General features: G+C 46.1%; 1 protein-coding gene across 1 annotated transcript in view; it reads right to left on the bottom strand.

Annotated features, from left to right (window-relative positions):
* Positions 1 to 811: 811 nt before the first annotated feature.
* Positions 812 to 18,764, bottom strand: part of Zfat (zinc finger and AT-hook domain containing) — a 159,543-nt gene continuing 141,590 nt past the window's right edge. Inside the window, exons 15-16 of the mRNA XM_013348950.2 lie at positions 17,880 to 18,010; positions 812 to 1,611 (exon numbers count right to left, since the gene is read on the bottom strand). Coding sequence (XP_013204404.2) covers positions 1,372 to 1,611; positions 17,880 to 18,010 — 371 coding nt within the window. The 3' untranslated portion in view covers positions 812 to 1,371. The remainder of the gene's footprint in view (positions 1,612 to 17,879; positions 18,011 to 18,764) is intronic.

The following is an 18,764-nucleotide window of genomic DNA, read 5'->3' as shown; positions in this document are numbered from 1 at the left end:
TGTGTGGGCCAAGGTCTCTGCCTTGGTCAAAGCCTCTCAAGGTTCAGCCGCCACTTGAATCTGTCCATAATCATAGAACTTGGCAATACTCCTCATTCAAGAAGTAACTGAACTTGGAGAACTCTAACAACTTTCTGAGGACACTTGGGTAAGGGCGACAAGACCAGACTGGGGACAGATTTTCTGCCTCCACTTTGGTCACTGGCCATAAATCTGACACTCGTTTGGAGAGGAGGCTCCCTGGAACACTGGCTGACCCTGGTCTATCGAATGGCCACTGCCAACCAAGGTTTCTGGAGCCTCCCCCTCCCCCGCCTTGTGGAGTTGGCTTATGGATAATCCTCCCCACCTACTCTTTGCAGGGACCCCCTCTCTGGATTGAAGTGAACATTTTCTTTGACCACTGTCCAGTGTGCACTGGGTGACAGGGGTCAGCTAGCCGCTCTCTCCCACCATAACCCTACAGCAAGTCTCATGGCCATCTCACGGGCTACTATTTCTAACCAACTCACACAAACACAGGGTCCTTTGCTCCTCTGAGACCAGTGAACTCCCCCGTCTCCTCTGGGCCAAGATATTGCTTGTCCTCCTGCTGAAGTATCCACCCACAAGTACTAGAGGGTCCTGCAGGGTGAGGTGAGCGGTAACGGGGATGCCAACAGGAAGTGCCACTGTCTGTGTCTGCATCCCCTGAACACAGCTCCACGGGGAAAAGGGTCCTTGGGTGCTGAAAGCGCAACCCACCCCCTAAGAATGAGGAAAAGGCACAATTTTTTTTTATTTCCCCACCTCCCTGAATGAGAGGTGAAAAGAGAAAATGTATTTATTTTAAAAAGCAAAAAGAACTCCAAGTTGGGCCCTTGTGATAGAGGAATAGGGTCACTCATTTGTTCCCCGTGCTCCCGCACTGAGGAGGGTGGTCCTCCCCATCCTCCCCAGCGGTTCACTCAAATGACTAAGGCCACTTGCTGTGTGGTGTCTGTCTCCCTTTCACAGACAGCACAGTGGGCCCGGAGGGGAATGAGCACCTAGGGTGAGGGTGGGCAAAGGGCTGGGGTTGTAATCAAAGAAGATGCTGATGGGATGGGAGTCTCTGGGTCCTGAAGCAAGAAAGGAGCAGGACAGGACAATTGATGTAAAAAGTCTTCCAGAAACAGAGGATGCTGGGCCAGGGGTGTGATCTGTGCTGATTGGGCGGATTGGGGTTCTGTATTGCTGGTGATGCAGTGGCCTCAATCAAAGGACAGTGGAGAGAATACCATCTGGGCCAGTAGACAAGAAAGGCAAGGACAGTGCCATTCCATGGGCCTGGCAGGTGAGGGGGTCCCCAGTGCCCACAAAGCCAAGGCTGCTAAAGGAGACTAGGTTCCTCTAGAGTTCTGGGGCTGGCAGCTCCCCAACCTGCTCCTCCATGGGCGGAACAGCCTCTTGTACATATACGATGAACTCAGAGGCCTCCCCGCCTTGTGTGTACACGGTCACTGTTTCAATGCCCTCCACGTCATCAGAGGACACAACCAGATGGTGCTGCTCGGCCAGCTCCACGGAGGCCTGCTGCACGGTCTCCTGGATCATGACGGTGTGGTTGGAACTGGGCTCCTCATCGGTGACCTGGGAGGAAAAAAAGAAAGATAGCACAGGTTCAGCAATGATGTCAGGACCACAGAGGTGGCCTGGGAGCTGCATGCTATCCTCTCAGCAATGCTGCACGGACTCGTGCCCACTTCATGAAGAGAAGAATGAGATTCCATGACATAGAGTGATAAGATCAGAGTCTTTTCCATGTTACAAATGGAAGAATCCACACCCCAAATCCAAACTCCCATCCTGATGTCAAGCAGTCTCCTCTGACCTCCACAAGATGTGGAGTCACTAAAGCATGGGTGTTACAAGGTGCCATGAGATTATTGAGTGTATAAGCACCCAGTATAGGGTAGAGGGCTCCTAAAAATGTAAAGCTCATCCATTTGATATTGATAAAGTGGCTAGGTTCTTCCTGGCTCCTCTGTCTTTACCACTCTGGATGTCCCACTTTGAATGCTACAGGTCCCAAGGGCTGCCCATGAGTGTGAATGTCTGGCCATTCTTTGGAGGCCTGCCAGTAGACACATGCTGCCACAGAGTTGGGCAGGGGTAACCAGGGAAAACGACAGAGGAGAGAACCAGCTGGTTCCTACAGCAGGACTTTCTTGGTAGCTCTAAGATGGCAGAGTCCAGGTGAGGCCGAATTCTTACCAACACTAAGATATCACGTCCCTGACTATCAGCTCTGGGCTGTGTGAAATTTGAAAAACCAACCATCTTTAGCCTAAGAAGAAGAACAAAAGACAAATGTAGGAAGAGTTGAGAGCCTAAACTGCAAATATAGAAAGGACTGTAAAATAGGCAGGGCCGCTGGCCCATAAAGGATGTGGGAGTAGCTATCCTTCCTGGGACCTGAGTGACAAGGGGATGTGCCCTGCCCTGCACTGAGCAGGTGTGAATGTTACCTCCAGCACTTCTGGAAAGTTTGGACAAGACCCTCTACAAGCCTTGGGCTACCTTTCAGTGAAAGAGGGAACAGCATGCCCATCTCAAGAGATCACTGAGGGAATCACGTGTTGTAGTGTATTTTAACTATGTAAAGATGTGTTACATTTGTTTATTCTAAGGAATATTACTCTAACCATGTAAAGGTGTGTTACTTTTGTTTATGCTTCATTTGTTTAGTGACATAAAGATGTGTTGCATCTGTTTTTATCTTCCCTGCGTAAGGCACCTGATTAGTCTAATAAAAAGCTGAACAGCCAATATCTCGGCAGAGAAAGGATAGGCAGGCTGGCCGGCACAGAATAAACAGGAGGGGAACTATAGGCTCGAACAGAATAAAAGAAGAACAAGAGGAAGAGGAGGACAGAATGAGGGACACACCTCCCAGGGCAAGCAGCCAGGCAGCCGCTAGCCCACTAGCAGACACGAGAAGCAATCAAAGTAAGATGTATAGAAGAAAGAAAAGTAAAATGCCCCAAAGCAAGAGGTAGATAAAGAGAAACAGGTTAAGTTAAAAGAGCTAGCCAGAAATGTGCTTAAGCGAGGCCAAGCATTCAAATACAATAAGTCTTTGTGTCGTGATTTGGGAGCTGGTTGGTGGCCCAAAAGAAAAAAGCTTGGTACATTTTGACCTTCCAACATGGGGCCATATTTCCACATAGGGCCTGAGAAAACTGGGGAAAAAAGAAGGAAAGAAAAAATAAAAACAAAAGATGGATATGACTCCTTTAATAGTCTCTACCATACAGTGAGCCCTTGAGCAGCCAGTCCTTTAAGTAGAAACAAAACGCTAAGTAAAAATGCCAACTTCCTGGAGTTGGCACGGTTGAATGGAGTTCTTGGTCAAACACTCCTCCAGACCAGGCCATGAGCTTATGGCTTGGCTCTCAAAAACCTGAGGAAGGGACATGTTGGGACCATTTGGAGTCCTGGCCTCCAGCTGCTCTTCCCTGCTAGAGATCTTTACTTTCCTTCTGATTTGAGTTACTGAAAGCTGTGTCAAAGTTGTTTACCAGCTCTGCTTCACGAGCACGTGTGGCCTTGGCCTTGAGGATCAGAGGATAAAGTTTTCACCTGTTGGGTATATAAGCCTCCGTGGTGCTACTGAATAAGGAGCTTCTTACCAGTGACTAGAGGTCTGTGTCTCTGTGTGTTTTTGTATGTTTCAACCTCCAGCCCCTTGCCCGAAGCTCGCAAACTGTACGATAGCGTATAGAGCGCAGACAGGTGTTGTGAGCTGCAGGGACGGAGCCAGTCACCAAAGCCTCAGCGGAGTACCCAGTGGTAACATAGCAGTTTAAGAGTTTGGTCATGCAGACAGAAAGGGCAACTGTTTGCAAACCTACTACTGTCTTCTAAATAATCCATCCATCCATCCATTTATCCATCTGTCTGTCCATCCATCCAAACAACATTTTCTTAGATACCTTCTGATCAAAGGCACTGATTGTCTATCATTTGATAAAACCTGTTATTTTTACAGTTACAAGTAGACCATAAACTATGGGAGGGTAGGGACAGTGTCTGTCTTGTCACAACTACTTCCCAAAATCCAAGGTCAATGCACAGCACACAGTAAGTGTCCAATGTTTGTTGAATGATGGCCTACCGGGCCTCAGGTGCTGTGATGTATGAAAAGATAGCAACACAGGAGATGAGACAGTGGTGGCACAAAATAAATCATGACCACACCATAGATGACTTCTGGGTCCCGTGCAGGTGAAGGGTAGGTTCCAGGAAGATTGGGAAAGGGAAAATGACACTGATGAGTTGAGGGGAATTAGCTAAGGCAACCACACAGACTCCCACTCACAAAACTTCAGTCTCTCCTTCTGTCTTGTAACTGACAGCATGACCGCGGCTTCCTACTCCCTGACGTGCCCATTCATGACTCTCCAGCTTGGAGGGTCTCACCTCGGCCCCTTAATTACTGAAGTTCATGAGGAGGAGCAAGTATGGCAGGTTCAGTTCATGTAGACTTGGGAGGAAAAGACATCTGTGGGAGGAAACTGGGCATTCTGATGTTAGATACTAGCAGGAGCCTGGGACTGAAAGAATTTCAAAACTGCAAAGCTATCCTGAGGGAAAACTAGCCCATTTCTTTATTTGTATTTATTCAAATAAACCAAAACATTTATTCCCCTTGTTTTACTGTTTATTTCCATTTTGTTTACCTTGGAAGATGCACCAGGAACCAAGACTGCAGAGGTAAATACTGCCGTCGTTCACGTTGAAAGGCAGTACCTGATGGGAGATTTGGAAAGGGGAGGGAACATGCTACAAATCTTTTCCCTTACCTTGTTGGGAAACACAGAGGAAGGAAGAAGGGATGGGTGATAAACATTCAGGTCCTCAGGACTGTACATATACAAAAATGACAGCATGCTCAGGTAAGTGTGATAGAACCATGTGACGAGCAGGACGGGAAGGACACAGCAAGATCAGGTGATATGCAGGGTTATACACAGTAAGGTAGAGTGAAGGCTGGAGAGAGGGGCAGATGAAGCTCTTAAGATTTAAGGGCCTTAGCCATCCACTCATGGACTGAGTATTTCACAAAGCACGGCAGAGGCTGCTGAAGTCAAGCCTCACCCCATCTAAACGTGCTCTCTTACAATCTGAACATTTACATCTATTTTATCTGCTACTTTTTAGAAGGTTAAAATCCACTTAAGAGAACTCTTTCTCCATTTGTTTATTTTCTTCAGTTTCCAGCCCCAGGCTGGTTTTGTCCAGCAAAACCAGTCCTATATTCATCCACTGATTCTTAAGCATGGGACATCACATTTGGTTGGATGAAGTCACCAGAAAAGGTGATGGATGACGCTAACCCTGCATTTCACTCAAGTCCTAGCACAGACATTGTTTGGTTAGCATATGTTGGTTAAAGCTAACATGGGGCTCCCTACTGCCTGCTGGTGCACCTGCTCCCCACACTTAGGAGCTCCATAATGAGCTAGGAGAAAGGAATTGCATTTTTTTTTAAAAAAAAAAGAATCTCATGGCTTTTCTGTCATGTCTGCAAGCCATGCACCTCTTGACTTGCTCCCGAAGAAGTTAACAGGTGTCTGCAGTTTACTGAATACTCTTCCAAGCTCCACCCTGATGGCTCATACACAGGATTTGTTCCCTCTTCACAAATGTGATCATGAAGCTCCTAGGGGTCCAGCTGGATAGTTCACAAGTAGCAAAAGCTGGGCCTAATCCATATGAATGAGCCCTTGAGCTCTTTCTTCCTTGGCTGGCGCAGCATGGCAGTGACTAAGGGTATCACATGTCGCAGACTGATAGAATTATTGCTCCTTAGCCATCCAAGGCAGACAGAGGTTGGCTGTACAGCTCTAACCATTCTCTTTGTTCAAAATGATCACTCCAGCAGCTTAATCTATTAGCACAGGCTTAAAATTGCTCTCCGCAGCAGAAATAACATGGTTTTCACAGTGTCATTACCCCCTGAGATGGATACTCCAGTTTCCTCAAATGCTGTATCTAACATATCTTGCAGCTAAATTATTAGCAGCATAGATAGCTTAATAGAAAACCTTAGCCCATGGGACTCCACAAATTGCTAAGTCAGGTCCTGTGTTCTATTGTAAGTGTTCTAGGCTCAGGACTGAAGCCAGCTAATGACCCACACTTGGCAGTTCTATTGATGCTGGAGAGCAGCTTCCCTGTCTCTTTACCTTCATCTCATGGTCCACTCTGCAGCATGGATGGGGATTTTATAGGATGCCATGTCATCACCTTTCCCATCACCTCACTGTCTATTTCTGTATTCCTCACTCATCTGTCCTTCCTCTTGCCCCTTCTTCAGCTCCTTTCCCCACTTTCAACCCATTCCCACAGGTTTACATGTTTTTAAGAAAAGTCCTAGAAATCTCTCTTGCTCACAGGTCCTCAAGGAAGAAGCAGCCTGAGTCACTCACTCAGGCCTCCGTGGCCCTGAATGGGTTTTGGGTTATAATCCACCTCCAAGTTCTCCCTGTAGACCTGTAGCGTCTGGTGAGCTTGGCGATCCTTGCTGTGCAGATCCTGGCTTAAATACACAGTGGCATTTGTCCTATTTATTGAGAAGCACCCAAAGGTGCTTAGCACCACGCCTCGGAGGGTGTGGCACTCAGAGAAGATGAGAAGCTGCCTGCGGGGCCCTACCTTCTACAGTCACAGATAATGATCCAGTGCAGGATAAGGCTGCATCCAGCTCCCTGTGCTTCTAGTGAACACAGCGCTTCAGGTACTTACAATAACACAGGACTGAGCCAAGTGGGCAGCAATGTGTTGGGACCATGCCATAGCCTCCTCCTGAGTCTCCTATCAGTTTCTTGGGCTAGACTGAAGCACAATCTCATTTTAATGTCTCTTTAATGAGAATACATTGAAAGTCTCTTTTGCCAGGGTGTTTCAAGACTCAAGGTCATACATCAGGGACCAGGAGCATCCTCCAACAGCACAGTCTTCTGGACTGACCACACTCCACCTGCATCCTCGGCACCTAACACTGGCCAGGGGAGAAATGTGAGGAGTCACCTTGCCAATAGAAAAACCACAGAAAAGAGGTGGTCCATAGGAAGCCTGCAGAGTACTTCTTCCTCAAGGCAGCTCTTGACCTTCAGCTCACAGTGCTGCCCACCCCCCACCCGGCGCACACGGATTCTGAGTCTCAACCTGAGCACATGTCCTTCTGTTGGAGACTGCACCATCCACCGCCTCCCAAGACACCAAAACAACCCAGAGACACAGCCAAGGACGCAGAAATATGACAAACAAAGATAATTAAGGAAAGAAAAAGCTGTGGCTCGCAGCTGAGTCCCACAGAGGTGGCGGTGAAGAAAGGAGAAAATGCCCTTACTAGCCGGCATGGAAAGGAGCACTCTCTAAAGCCGCCGGGAACACAATAAAAGGCCACATCTGCAGCACGCCTTTACCCAGAGCTCTCAGAACACTGTGCAAATAACTCCCAGGCACCAGCTGCCCACACACCTGTGCCGGGGGCTCACGGCCACATCCTCATCAACCGTCTACTAACACACGTTTGAGCTTAGTTCCGATGCGGCATTGGAAATGCCAGGCTTCGAACAGGGAAAGTTGGATCCAGCACAGCACAGAAATAAATAATGGTTACAGGAAGATGAAAGTCTTCAGCTGGCCAGCAACGAAAGAAACCAGGAGGACAGAGTGGAAAGGCCAAAGTATATGATAATGGCCTTATCACGTACCTTGTTGACATCTGAACAAAACATAACCACAGCACCCTACAGTACATGCTGCCCACGTGCCCAAGGCCCTGGCTGCTGCAAGCAGACAAGTGGTTTCACTTCAAGGATCGTAGTTGGAGGGTCTTGTCAGGATAGGAACCCTCATTTATGCCTTTCAAGGGACAGACATCTATCATCATCTCTGTTACTGTTGCTGCCATTACCAGGAAATCACAACTTCAGGCATCCTTCACACTTCAAATCCATCTTAGATAACCTGAGCCAGGTTCCTTTTTATTAAGACGTGCCTTGGAGAACAGCTTTCTCTAGATAGCACTCGTGTCCACGATAAGGAAGGCACCCACGGCACCCATGTTCCTCCAGCAAAGGAACAAGGTCACGACTTACTCTCTTCTCTCTGGCACTCCTTTTGCTCAGGACTGGCTCTCAAGACCTGCTGGGAATTCTGTGATAGGGAGACGGTCGCAGGACGGAGAGGGTCAGCAGGAGGACTGAGCATGCTCAAGACAATAGACAGAGCATAATGAGCCCTCATCATGGGCAGGGCCATTAATGAGACCAGGCACAGGAGACACCTCTTCTAAGGTCCTTACCCTCTGAAACACCCCGACTCCCAGGACAGCCAGAGCTATTTCCCAGACACAACCCAACATAACCAAACAGTGAGAATGAGAAGGAAGCCTGCAGTTATTCACAGTTTGGCTGTGGGAAGGGGCATACTCCATCAGCATGTCATTGCTTCCCCTGTACTCTCAGAAGGGAAGCAGGTATGTTTCAAGGGAGTCACAGCCGGCACATTCCCCATCACAACCTGGCTTAGGAGTGGAGTCCCATGCATTGGAAACAGAGGAATTATAAACGCAATACCCAGACTTACCAAGGCAAAAAAAAAAAAAAAAAAAAAAAGGATGTATGAATGGGCTTTGTGGGGAAAACATCATAAATTTCTAATTCTAGAACTATATATTTATATACAAGACCAAAATGGGATGATGCTATCTGCAGGAAACATGTAGAAATACCAAAAATATTCACAGGCAGGAAGAAGCCATCCCAGGCGTCACTGAAGATTGAAAGCCTTTTAAAAGGGAAGGTATGCTGCAAGGATGAGGAGGGGAGGTCATGACTCAGCCTGAACCAGGCAACCATAGTTCAGGGAAGAGATGGCACATCACCTCCTCTGCTTGCCACTTTTCTCTCAATTGTACTTAGGCAGCTGGTAGTTCTCTTTTCTGGGAACACACATCTCAGACATACCCCCAAGACAAGTTGGCCCAGCTGCTCACTAACATCTGTTCCCAGTCGCTACAGCAACCTCCAAGGTCTGAGATGCTGGACCTCATGGAGAGCACAGAAGCACAGGGCAGGCAGCTCTGATGCAGAGTGTGCCATGTGCTTACATAAGCCTGTCTACTCGGGTTTCCTGACCCAATCAGAAGGGGAAGGGCCAATTGTCTTTTGAGAAAGAGTTTGCTGAAAGGAAGAGAAACATGGTAAGCAGGCTTCTTCCTGGCCTCTGACTCACAAGATAAGGACTGTTTTCATACTGAACAGATCAACTTAACTGCAGAGCAAACAGAAGTTTCATTAACTGGACATCTCACCCTTCTCTATGCTTTAGGACTCTAAGTCCCATTTAGTCTGCCCTGAACAATCACTTGCCTGAGGAAAAAGAAAAGGAGCTCCATGTCTTATAAACTATAAGCAATGAGGTGAGCAACATGGTGTTTCTGAGAGAGGAAGTGAAGAACAGGACACACAGTTACTGAGAGGTGGGTGCCACTCCTTCAGGAGAAAGAGCCTCACCTGGTCTGATCCCTCAAACAGGCTTCCAACACATGAACCAACCCTGCACACTTGGCACATGCCTTTCTATAGGATGAGTACATGGTCCCTGCTTCACAGTGTGTGCCCAATAAATACTGAACTGTGCTAGTAGAGTACAGGAGATCTCTCAAAGGCCCCACTGAAACAGAGGGTGGTAGAGCGGTCATAGTCAGGGGGGCAGGCTTGTGGCTTTTGTTATCTGATCATCTTCTCATATGTAGACAATCTTCCCAAAGCTGCCATTTTGCTGTCCTTTCCGCTCAGTACATTCAAGAGTGCACATCACAGCCAGGCTCCTCTCACAGGGCCTCTTCCATACACAGAGCCCAGGAAGTCTCTGCCTCTAATAGCAACCCTTAGCAATGGTTTCCTACATCTCTGCACATTCCTCAAGTGAAAAGATCTCCATCCTACCCACCTAAATATCACCCCAGAGTTTTTGAAACTCTGTCCTGTCTCAATGCCCACCATTTTCTGGGTAGGGGCTGGAACAAGGCCTTGGCCAAGGCTGTCTGTGACTTTTGTTTGACACCCTGAAGATGCTTCTCTGTCAGCAGGCGTATCAGTTATTTTTTCTGTTGCTGTGATAAAAATGCCATGACTAAGAGCAACTCAAGAACGTTGATTTTTGGCTCCCAATCACCAAATGCACAGGCTCACCTCTTGGCTATTGCTATCAGAGAGAAATGCTCTGACTCTCTGATCACTGTGCCTCCTTGCTCGTATTCCCATACCCACTCCTTTTTACTTTGGTTTACACCCCTCAGCATCACAGTCATATCAAATCGACCTCTTTATTAGCTTGGACTGCTGTAACAAAGCATATTAGACCAAGTGGCTTATGAACAGCAGGAGTACAGTTTTCTTAGTTCTTAGAGAACAGACAATGAAATTTGATATCAAGGTTCCAATATGGCTGGGGTCTATCTAGGGAGGACCCTAGACCCACATAGCACTGACTTCATGTAATTTTATGGGTGCAGGAGTGTGAACTAGTTTCAGGGCCTCATTTACTGGCATTTGCCCCATTCATTAGTGTTCCATCTCTATGACCTGGTCTCTTCCCAAAGCCCTACTTTCTAATGCCACAATCACATTTGGGGTTAAAGTGGAACATACGCATTCTGAGAGATACAAACATTTATTCTATAATGGCCTCTCTCAAGGAGGGCTGATTTTGTAGAAATAACTCAAATTGGCTCAGCATGAGATTGTACAGGAGCCCACATGCATGTGTTAATTTAGGTGATGTAATTGTTTATCTTCCAGAATGAACCATGCAACAAGCTCTCCTAGGAAAGAGGTGGGACTAGAGAGGTAGTTCCATGAGAGTGCACTTGCCCAGCCTGGGCAAGGTTGGGGTTCAATATCTTGCACCAAAAAAGATAAAAGGGAAAAAGGATCTTTTTTTATCATTTTATCTGAAACTCCCAGTATGGAGCCTAGATAATGCTTGCTGCCTGCTGAATAGAATCATCTAAAAAGAAACATTCACGGTTGACTCTGTATGAATAGTAAAGAGTTAAGGAGTTATGCTATATCTATAGTGCCAAGAGCTAAGATACTGCAGTCTTAACATATACTAGCTAGCACAGGGCCAAATGTTTCATTTGCATAATCTATTCAATGGCCCAACTGGGGAGATTCTATTATTTTAACATATTATAAAGAAGGAAGCTGAAGTTCAATAAGAAGTACTCTGTCCAAGGTCACGGGCTGTGAAGTGACAGACCTGAGGTTCGAGTCAGGCATTTTATATCTCCCATCTAGGTTTACTACACAGATGGTTGTGTAGGGTACACCCTAGGGTGACACCTATGTCACAGACTTTGTGAGAGGTATGCTTTGTGCTTTCCACACAGCACGGAGCCCATAGCCTGCCTGGAGATGCTAAGACTGCTCAGTGAAGGTACTTAGGCCTTCTAGCTAAGTACCTTTGGGTCTGAGCTCACATTCATGGTCACAAATATTCATGATGCCTGTGAAATGTATCTGGCCCTGAGTCTGGTGCTTGACAGCCTAGGGACACCTAGGAGACCAAACCTCCACCTACCCTTATAGATCTTCAGTGTGATAAGAACTAAGCATGCACAAAACCATACTCGGTTATGGTTTAGACACAGTCTCTAAGAACTGGGAGGGGAAGAGGGTCCTGCTTGCTGCCTTCCCAAACTTCACTACTGTCCAGAAAGGGAGGAGAGCTTCTTGTAGGGTGGGTCTTTTTGAAGGGAGTAGTCACTGCCACTCTTCTTCTCCCTATTTAGTTTGGGGATAGGAACAGAGAGCAAACTGAGGGCTCTTTCAGCCTAAAGCCCTTCCTGGAGAAGCAAAAAGTCCACAAATGCAGGCTATTCTCTGACCTAGCCCTATATGACAGAGTACTGCATCCAGGTCTGATGTTAGCATGGGGTATTTGGTTCTCATTTGACTATTCGGTGACTGTATCTATCATCTATACTACCTAAGAAATTGACACAAAGGTAGTAGCTTAAAACAATCCCAGCCCCCTTGAATCAAATTGTACAGGTGGCTGTCACTAAGTGGAGATGTTCTGTGCCTTATGGATCATAGATCTGATTAGGCCTTACTGATCGAGCTTCCTTCTTTAGAATCTACATCACCTACTAACAAAGAAGTAGGGTCACTCACATTCTCCGGCTCTAGAGGACAGCACCTTGTAGATTAAGAGGCCCACTAAGGGTATACTGAAAGATCGCTGCCACGAAGAGGTCAGGACACGCCTACACCCTACATGTTTACATTTGATACACAAGTCTCAGGGGGGAATCAGTTCTACAGAAGGGAAGATGAGGAGCAGGATAGAGATACCAAGCAAACTGCAATGAATGATGGTATCAAAACTCGAGCGGGATTCTGCAGCTTGCAGGGGACAACAGTAGGAAAACTGGGGCTTAGAAAAAGGAAGGAATAGGCAATTCTCAGTGGACTGGCATCCTCAGCTCTAAAGGTGGGTATATGTGGGGACCGGTACCATAACGAAGAAACACAAATCTTTATTTGATTTCTGTGAACCATGTCTCATATGTCCAGAGATGAATCATGGAACTCATTCTTACTTCTAAGATTTCACAAAGAAACAGACTTTTCAGCATCTACCAAGGCATGAGAGGGTTCAACAAGTAATAAAAGAGCTTTGAAAGGAAGTCATTTGGAATATCAGCCAGGGGCAAAAGTCTCTGAAAGAAATTTCATTTAGGAAGAAGAAAAGGAAAAAGGTTGAAAGGCTGGGGAGAGCTAAGGAGGGTCTACAGGGACAAAGGGGGCACTAAGTGGCAAGGGGGGTAAGATGCAGTGTGTTCACCCATCCCTGCATCTCCATGCTGAAGGCCACAGATCAACAACTGCAGAACAAATGCTCTGTGAAGAGGCAGCTCCTTGAATATTAGGGACCTGACAGAACTAAAGTTGGCAGGGGTTTGTGAGCAAGCCAATTTTATGGCAAAGTTCCTGCGTCAGGAGCCAAAGCTGATGATCAACCAACAAAACCCAGAACCTGAGGTGAGAAGTCTGTCACAGAGGGGGCTATGATGGGTGCAAGAGGGGGTAAGAAGTCACTGAGGAGATTTTTCTACTTACAAAGGAGCAGAAGAGCTGAGCATGTAAGACACCAATAGAATGAGAGACAGGAGGATCAGAACGAGTCCCTGACCAGTCAGGGCTAGAAAGTGAACCCCTGCCTCAAATATCAAACCAAGCCAATAAGGTAAATGGAAGAGTTGGGGATTAAACAATAACAGAAAAACTTGACTTGGAGGCAGCTGCTGAAATCCTATGGCTATACTTAGCATCTAGCATTAGATCCTCTGAGCCCACAACTGTTTACTCTCTGTCCCTGTGACATGCATTGTTCTCTGTTCACAAGTACACATGTACACAACATACAAATACACACATGAGTGTTTCCTTAACCTTCTATGCAGAATCCCTTAGATGAACCACAACAATGACAGAAGCCATAACAGGATGGTGAGTGACACCGGAGACGCCAAGGTACTGGTCACAGTGCAAGAGGACTAAGCAGCTGTTAGCTGTGTCACACACGGCACACCAACATGAAGTCAACCCAGCCTAGGAAGGGAAGAGGGGCCAGGCCTGCTGGGACCTTATCTTTCATCACTAGCCCCCGACTGCCTTGACCCCCAGAGGAAACTGTTTCCAATATATGTCAAAAAGTGCCCTTCACAAACAAAACCATCAAATTCCATTATTTCATGTTATTTGCACTTAAAGGGACGACAAAGGAAAAGAAAGTGGACCCCGCTTAGCTTGTTCTGAGGTCAAGGAAAGAGGAGAGGCCTCCCCATGTCTCATTTTAAGGCGCTTCAGCTGGCAGATATCCTCAATACCATGTAGGATTCTCTGGCCAGGCTGCCTGATACATAATTATAATAAAACAGAAGAGAACGTTCTCCTTAAAATGGTCATGAAGATGGACTTTGAAGCTGCATCTAAATCTTTTCCCATATGCCCCAGCCCATTATTTGACTACAGTCTCTGGTCGTGCTCAGCTTCATGAGCCAGGGGAAGAATCCAGGCTGGAATCTCTTTGCAAGAAACTTCCAAGGCACCAGACTCTCAGGCCAGGGTCTGCACTTGGAAGTCCCTCAGCAGAACAGCTTCTCTTCACACACATAGTCCAGATGGAGGGTGACAGTGGGTTCAGCAAGCTTGAAAACTGGGGATTCATCACTTTCACTTATTGCTATACTTCAGAGTGTCTCCAAAGACTCACGCCTTGAAGACTTTGTCTGGAGGGTGGCACTGGTAGGGGGTAAGGAGAACCTTCAGGAATCAGGGCCTCCTTGCAGAAGGAAGTAAGATCATAAAAGCAGGTCCTGAAATGGAATGTCTGGATTCCCAGCCCCTCTCTTTCTAGTGCTGTGTCTCAAGGGCCACCAAGTGAGCAACGTTGTTTCACCATGCACTTCTGGCCCAAGTGATGCAGCTTAAACAGCACAGAGTGAAACCTTTGAAGCCAGGAGCCACAGTAAATATCACCTTATAAGTGCCACATAACAAGCAGGAAATGGCAGTGCATTTCTGTCATCCCAGTGCTGGGAGGGGGACCCCCGGGGACCCTAGGGGCTAGCTGCTCAACCAGTCAAACCAAGCATAGAATTCAGATCCAGTGAGAGATACATTCTCAACAGGTGGAGAGTGACAGAGGAGGACACACAGTATCAACCTCTAGCCTCCACAGGTACATGCATGGGCACAGCCATGTACACAAACACATACATACACCAACATATACCATACACACATATAAAAAAATGAATCAATAAAAATAACCTGGAATTCACTTGGGTCCTATAGAATGTGCACATAAAACAGACAATTCTGTTTTAAAATACATAAAATTATGGTATGTGACAGTAATTTAAAAATTCATTGTTATAGTTCCTCATGTGCTTTTACAACACATCCTTGCTTTTTCTCTTCGGTACTGATTAACCAGTGACTGAAGAGTCAAAACATGAAACCAACAGTTCAAGCAAAAATACTCAGTTGTTATTGGGCAATTTCTTTGTGTACTGGCTTGGACTGGAGCAAGAGGAAGTTGTCAATACTGAAGCCCTATGCTCCTCTCATGAGGAGAGGGCGAGAACTTGCTTCCCAGCAGGGGTTATAGGACTCCATCAGCGGCTCGGCAGTCTCATTAACACATGCAATTTCCTGAAAGAAAAATAATCAATCCCACCCAATAAAAACCACCAGATTAAATGTAAATGATGGGATAATTTAATCGAAGAAAAGGTCAGTTCCTCACCTGCAAGAGCTTGAGATACTTCGGTCTCTCTGGTACAGGTGTGGGCAGATTAATGTCTATCTGACCGGCATCCATCCATCCATCCATCCATCCATCCATCCATCCATCCATCCATCCCCTATTCTTTGTTTTTCTATTCATTATGTGTTACAGTTACTGAAAGGGAGGCTCAGTCAGGCACACAAGATGATGACTGTGCTACACACACACACTTGGGAACATTTCCAAATGGAGTCCCTCATGATTAGGTTCACAGTTCTACGGGCAGCTCTGGGTTGAAGTACGAAAGAAGGCTCCCTCAGGGGTACCACTGTTTCCTCCTGTGAACATCTGTACCTGCTTATACAGGTCGCACTGATGCTGATCTGCCTTGTGCTCTGTGGTACTGCCAGTCTGATGGAGAGAAGCTCACAACTTCACATACGGCAGCACTGACTGTGACACTCAATAAACCACATCCCTGAGTAGCAGCCAATCAATATCCTTCATTAAAAAAATATATATAGATGACGATAAGTTATACCTTCTGAATTCTCTAACATTCACATGTGTGAACCAAGCAAGGCCCTCCCACTCCTGCCCTAGTCAGACCCTGTTCCAGTAAGTACCAGGTCTTTTTCAAGATTCCAAAGATTCCACATCTCAGGACACAAGTGAGGGGTACCAGAAGATACGGAAGACAACCTGGAGTCTGCAACCTAGCAAATGCCAAGTAAGAAGGCTGATGCTACAGGCTTCAGCATCCGATGTCTTTCTGGTATCTAACCTCTGTCCAAGGCCTGGAGGGAAACTTCACTGTGGAGTAAGAGTTTCAGACACTCAATTCAAATATTCCACGACAGGGCAAGTCTTTTCTAAGGATGGAGAAATCCATGTTAAACCAAAAGTTCCTATTGTCCCAGAGATTTTCATGGCGGGAACTTTTCATGCTTTGCCTCATACACTGAGAAACCATTGAGTAGTCGTGAAAACAACAGTGAGATCTTAACTTCAAAGGCGGGTAGCCAGGACATATGATTCAGGAGAGCCAGTCTAAGAACTGTCTTTGGTCATGCAAAGAAAACTTTTTTTTTCCCCTTGAAGTTAAATGTCTCATGTTTCATTCTTATTTCTCAGTACTAACTTCACAGTAAAGCTTGGCTATCACTAGTCTTTTAAGTTTCTCCTGAAATTTCAGAGACATCTTCCCCCAACAACCCTTTGTCCCAAGAGCCTTCAGCCCCATGCTGTAAACATCGGCTCTGTTTGTTCACCATTTCGCATTCCCCATAGCACACCACTTCATTCCTGTCTAATTTCTTTCCCCGGAGAATAGACACCTTGATGGCAGGCACTGGTTCCTTCCTGGAACTCCAGCACCACAAACCTCACTGACAACAGCAAGTACTCAATAAATACCAAGTGACTGATAAAAGAACACATATCCATGCAAACCTTTATAATCTATATTTAAACTGTCTTCATGAACTTGAAGTATATAGTTTCCTGGTTCTGGTGTGCTTACTGGCTTTGTGTTCTGCCTTTAAAATAGCTGTGTGAACTAGTTTTGTTGACTGAGATTTCTGTCCTGCCCAGTTCCCACAGTCATTAAGTCCCAAAGAAATCACACAGAGGTCTACATTAACTATAAAATGATTGGCCCAGTATATCAGGCTTCTTATTAACTCTTATAACTTAAATTAGCCCATAATTTTTGTCTGCATTAGCCACATGGCTTGGCACCTTTTTTTGCAAGGCAGTCACATCTTGCTTGCTCTGTGTCTGTCTGGGTGACGACTGCAGACTGGCCTTTTTCCTCTTCCCAGAATTCTCCTGTTCTCCTTGTTCCACTTCTATTTCTTGCCTGGTCACCCCGCCTATACTTCCTGCCTGGCTACTGGCCAATCAGCATTTCATTAAAATACAACTGACAGGGTACAAGACCATTGTCCTACAGCATAGTTTAACCTTTTTAAAACCTGAAGCAGGTACTAAAGAGACAGGGATGAGTAAACAAACGAAACTCGGATTATCACATGCGGTATATCCTAACAGACTGGTGAAGACTACTGATGTCAGAGGAGGAAATGAATCAAGCACTGACAACTTGGTAGAAACCTGTTTCTTCCCAAACTCATCACTTTCTTCCTCTCCTGTATGAATCTAAAGCCAGGACGTTTCTTTTAAAAGGACAGTCCGTGAGGAAATACTCCTGGGCATCTCTGGCTATCCCCACACTTCCTACCAGTTTACTAGTTTCCTTCCTAGTAGAGTCTCATTACGCTTATTTGCATTCTATGATTCCCTTAAAAAAATTGAGAGTCTGCCCAGTGTTTCTAAAATATACTAACCTTTCTCCAATACATCTGCACAAACAGAGTCACTGAAAAACAGCCCCATAATAATCCACGGAGACAAGACCAATTTCATTTCAAATTCTCCGCTAGGCAAGGCAAAAAGTTCTCAAAAAAAAAAAAAAAACAGGGAAGACGGGCAGTGGCTTGAGGAGACAAATAATCTGGGCAGAGGAACCTCACCTGTTTCACAACCGTTACTGTCCCAGGCGCCATAGCAACCACTGAGGCCACAGCAGTGGCATCGTGGGTCTCCGAACCCAGCTCAATGATCTGCTGCAGAATGTTCACAGCTGTAGGGTCAAGTCGATCGCCTGTGGGAAAGAAGTAACAGGACATCAATAAGCTCTCGGCACTGAATAGCATTCAACGCAAACTGGGTCCTAGTGAAGACTATGGAGTGACACCTACTCCAAAAAGTTCATGGGTTCTCAGAAATCACTTACTCAGACAAGATAAATAACTTGTTTGGTATCTTTTAATTTGTTAAACATTTTCTATAAGAACCTCTCAAGGCCTGCCTGGAACCATAAGCAATGGCACAATGATATGATACTCGTTGTTCTCTTTGATGTATAAGTCACGTGGGCACAAAAAGCAGAGATTTGCCTCAGGTCATCGATGTGATGGCATCACGAACATGGAACTAAAGCCCAGATGAACTGAATCTTGATGTGGTCACACAAACCGCCCTTCCGTGTCAGAACTGAGGATTACCAGCTGACATGTTCAAATGCAGAAGGTTTCTCCTGAGGGCACGTAGATGTGCAGTGAAAGCATGCCAAATGGCAGGCAGAACACCCAAGAATGTCTTACTTATCCAGCCAGTGAGCTTGTGAACTACAAGCCAATTGAAACCTGCTTTCATTTTAAGCTTGTCAGAAGACAGGGGCCCACACCATCAGGGCAGCAGCTTGGCACACCCTTCCTGCTCTCTCTCACCATCTGCTGCCCATCTGTAATCCTCCTGAGCACACCCTCACCCAGATCACTAATTCATGACAATGGAAATTACTGTTTGGTCTCTGTGCTTCATCATGTCATGAAGTCTTGGCCAATGTTTACACC

The sequence above is a fragment of the Microtus ochrogaster genome, chromosome 15 (assembly GCF_000317375.1).
Source record: "Microtus ochrogaster isolate Prairie Vole_2 chromosome 15, MicOch1.0, whole genome shotgun sequence".
Lineage (NCBI taxonomy): Eukaryota > Metazoa > Chordata > Mammalia > Rodentia > Cricetidae > Microtus > Microtus ochrogaster.
The sequence above is the reverse complement of the archived record's forward strand: the minus strand, read 5'-3'. Positions and strand labels throughout refer to the sequence as shown.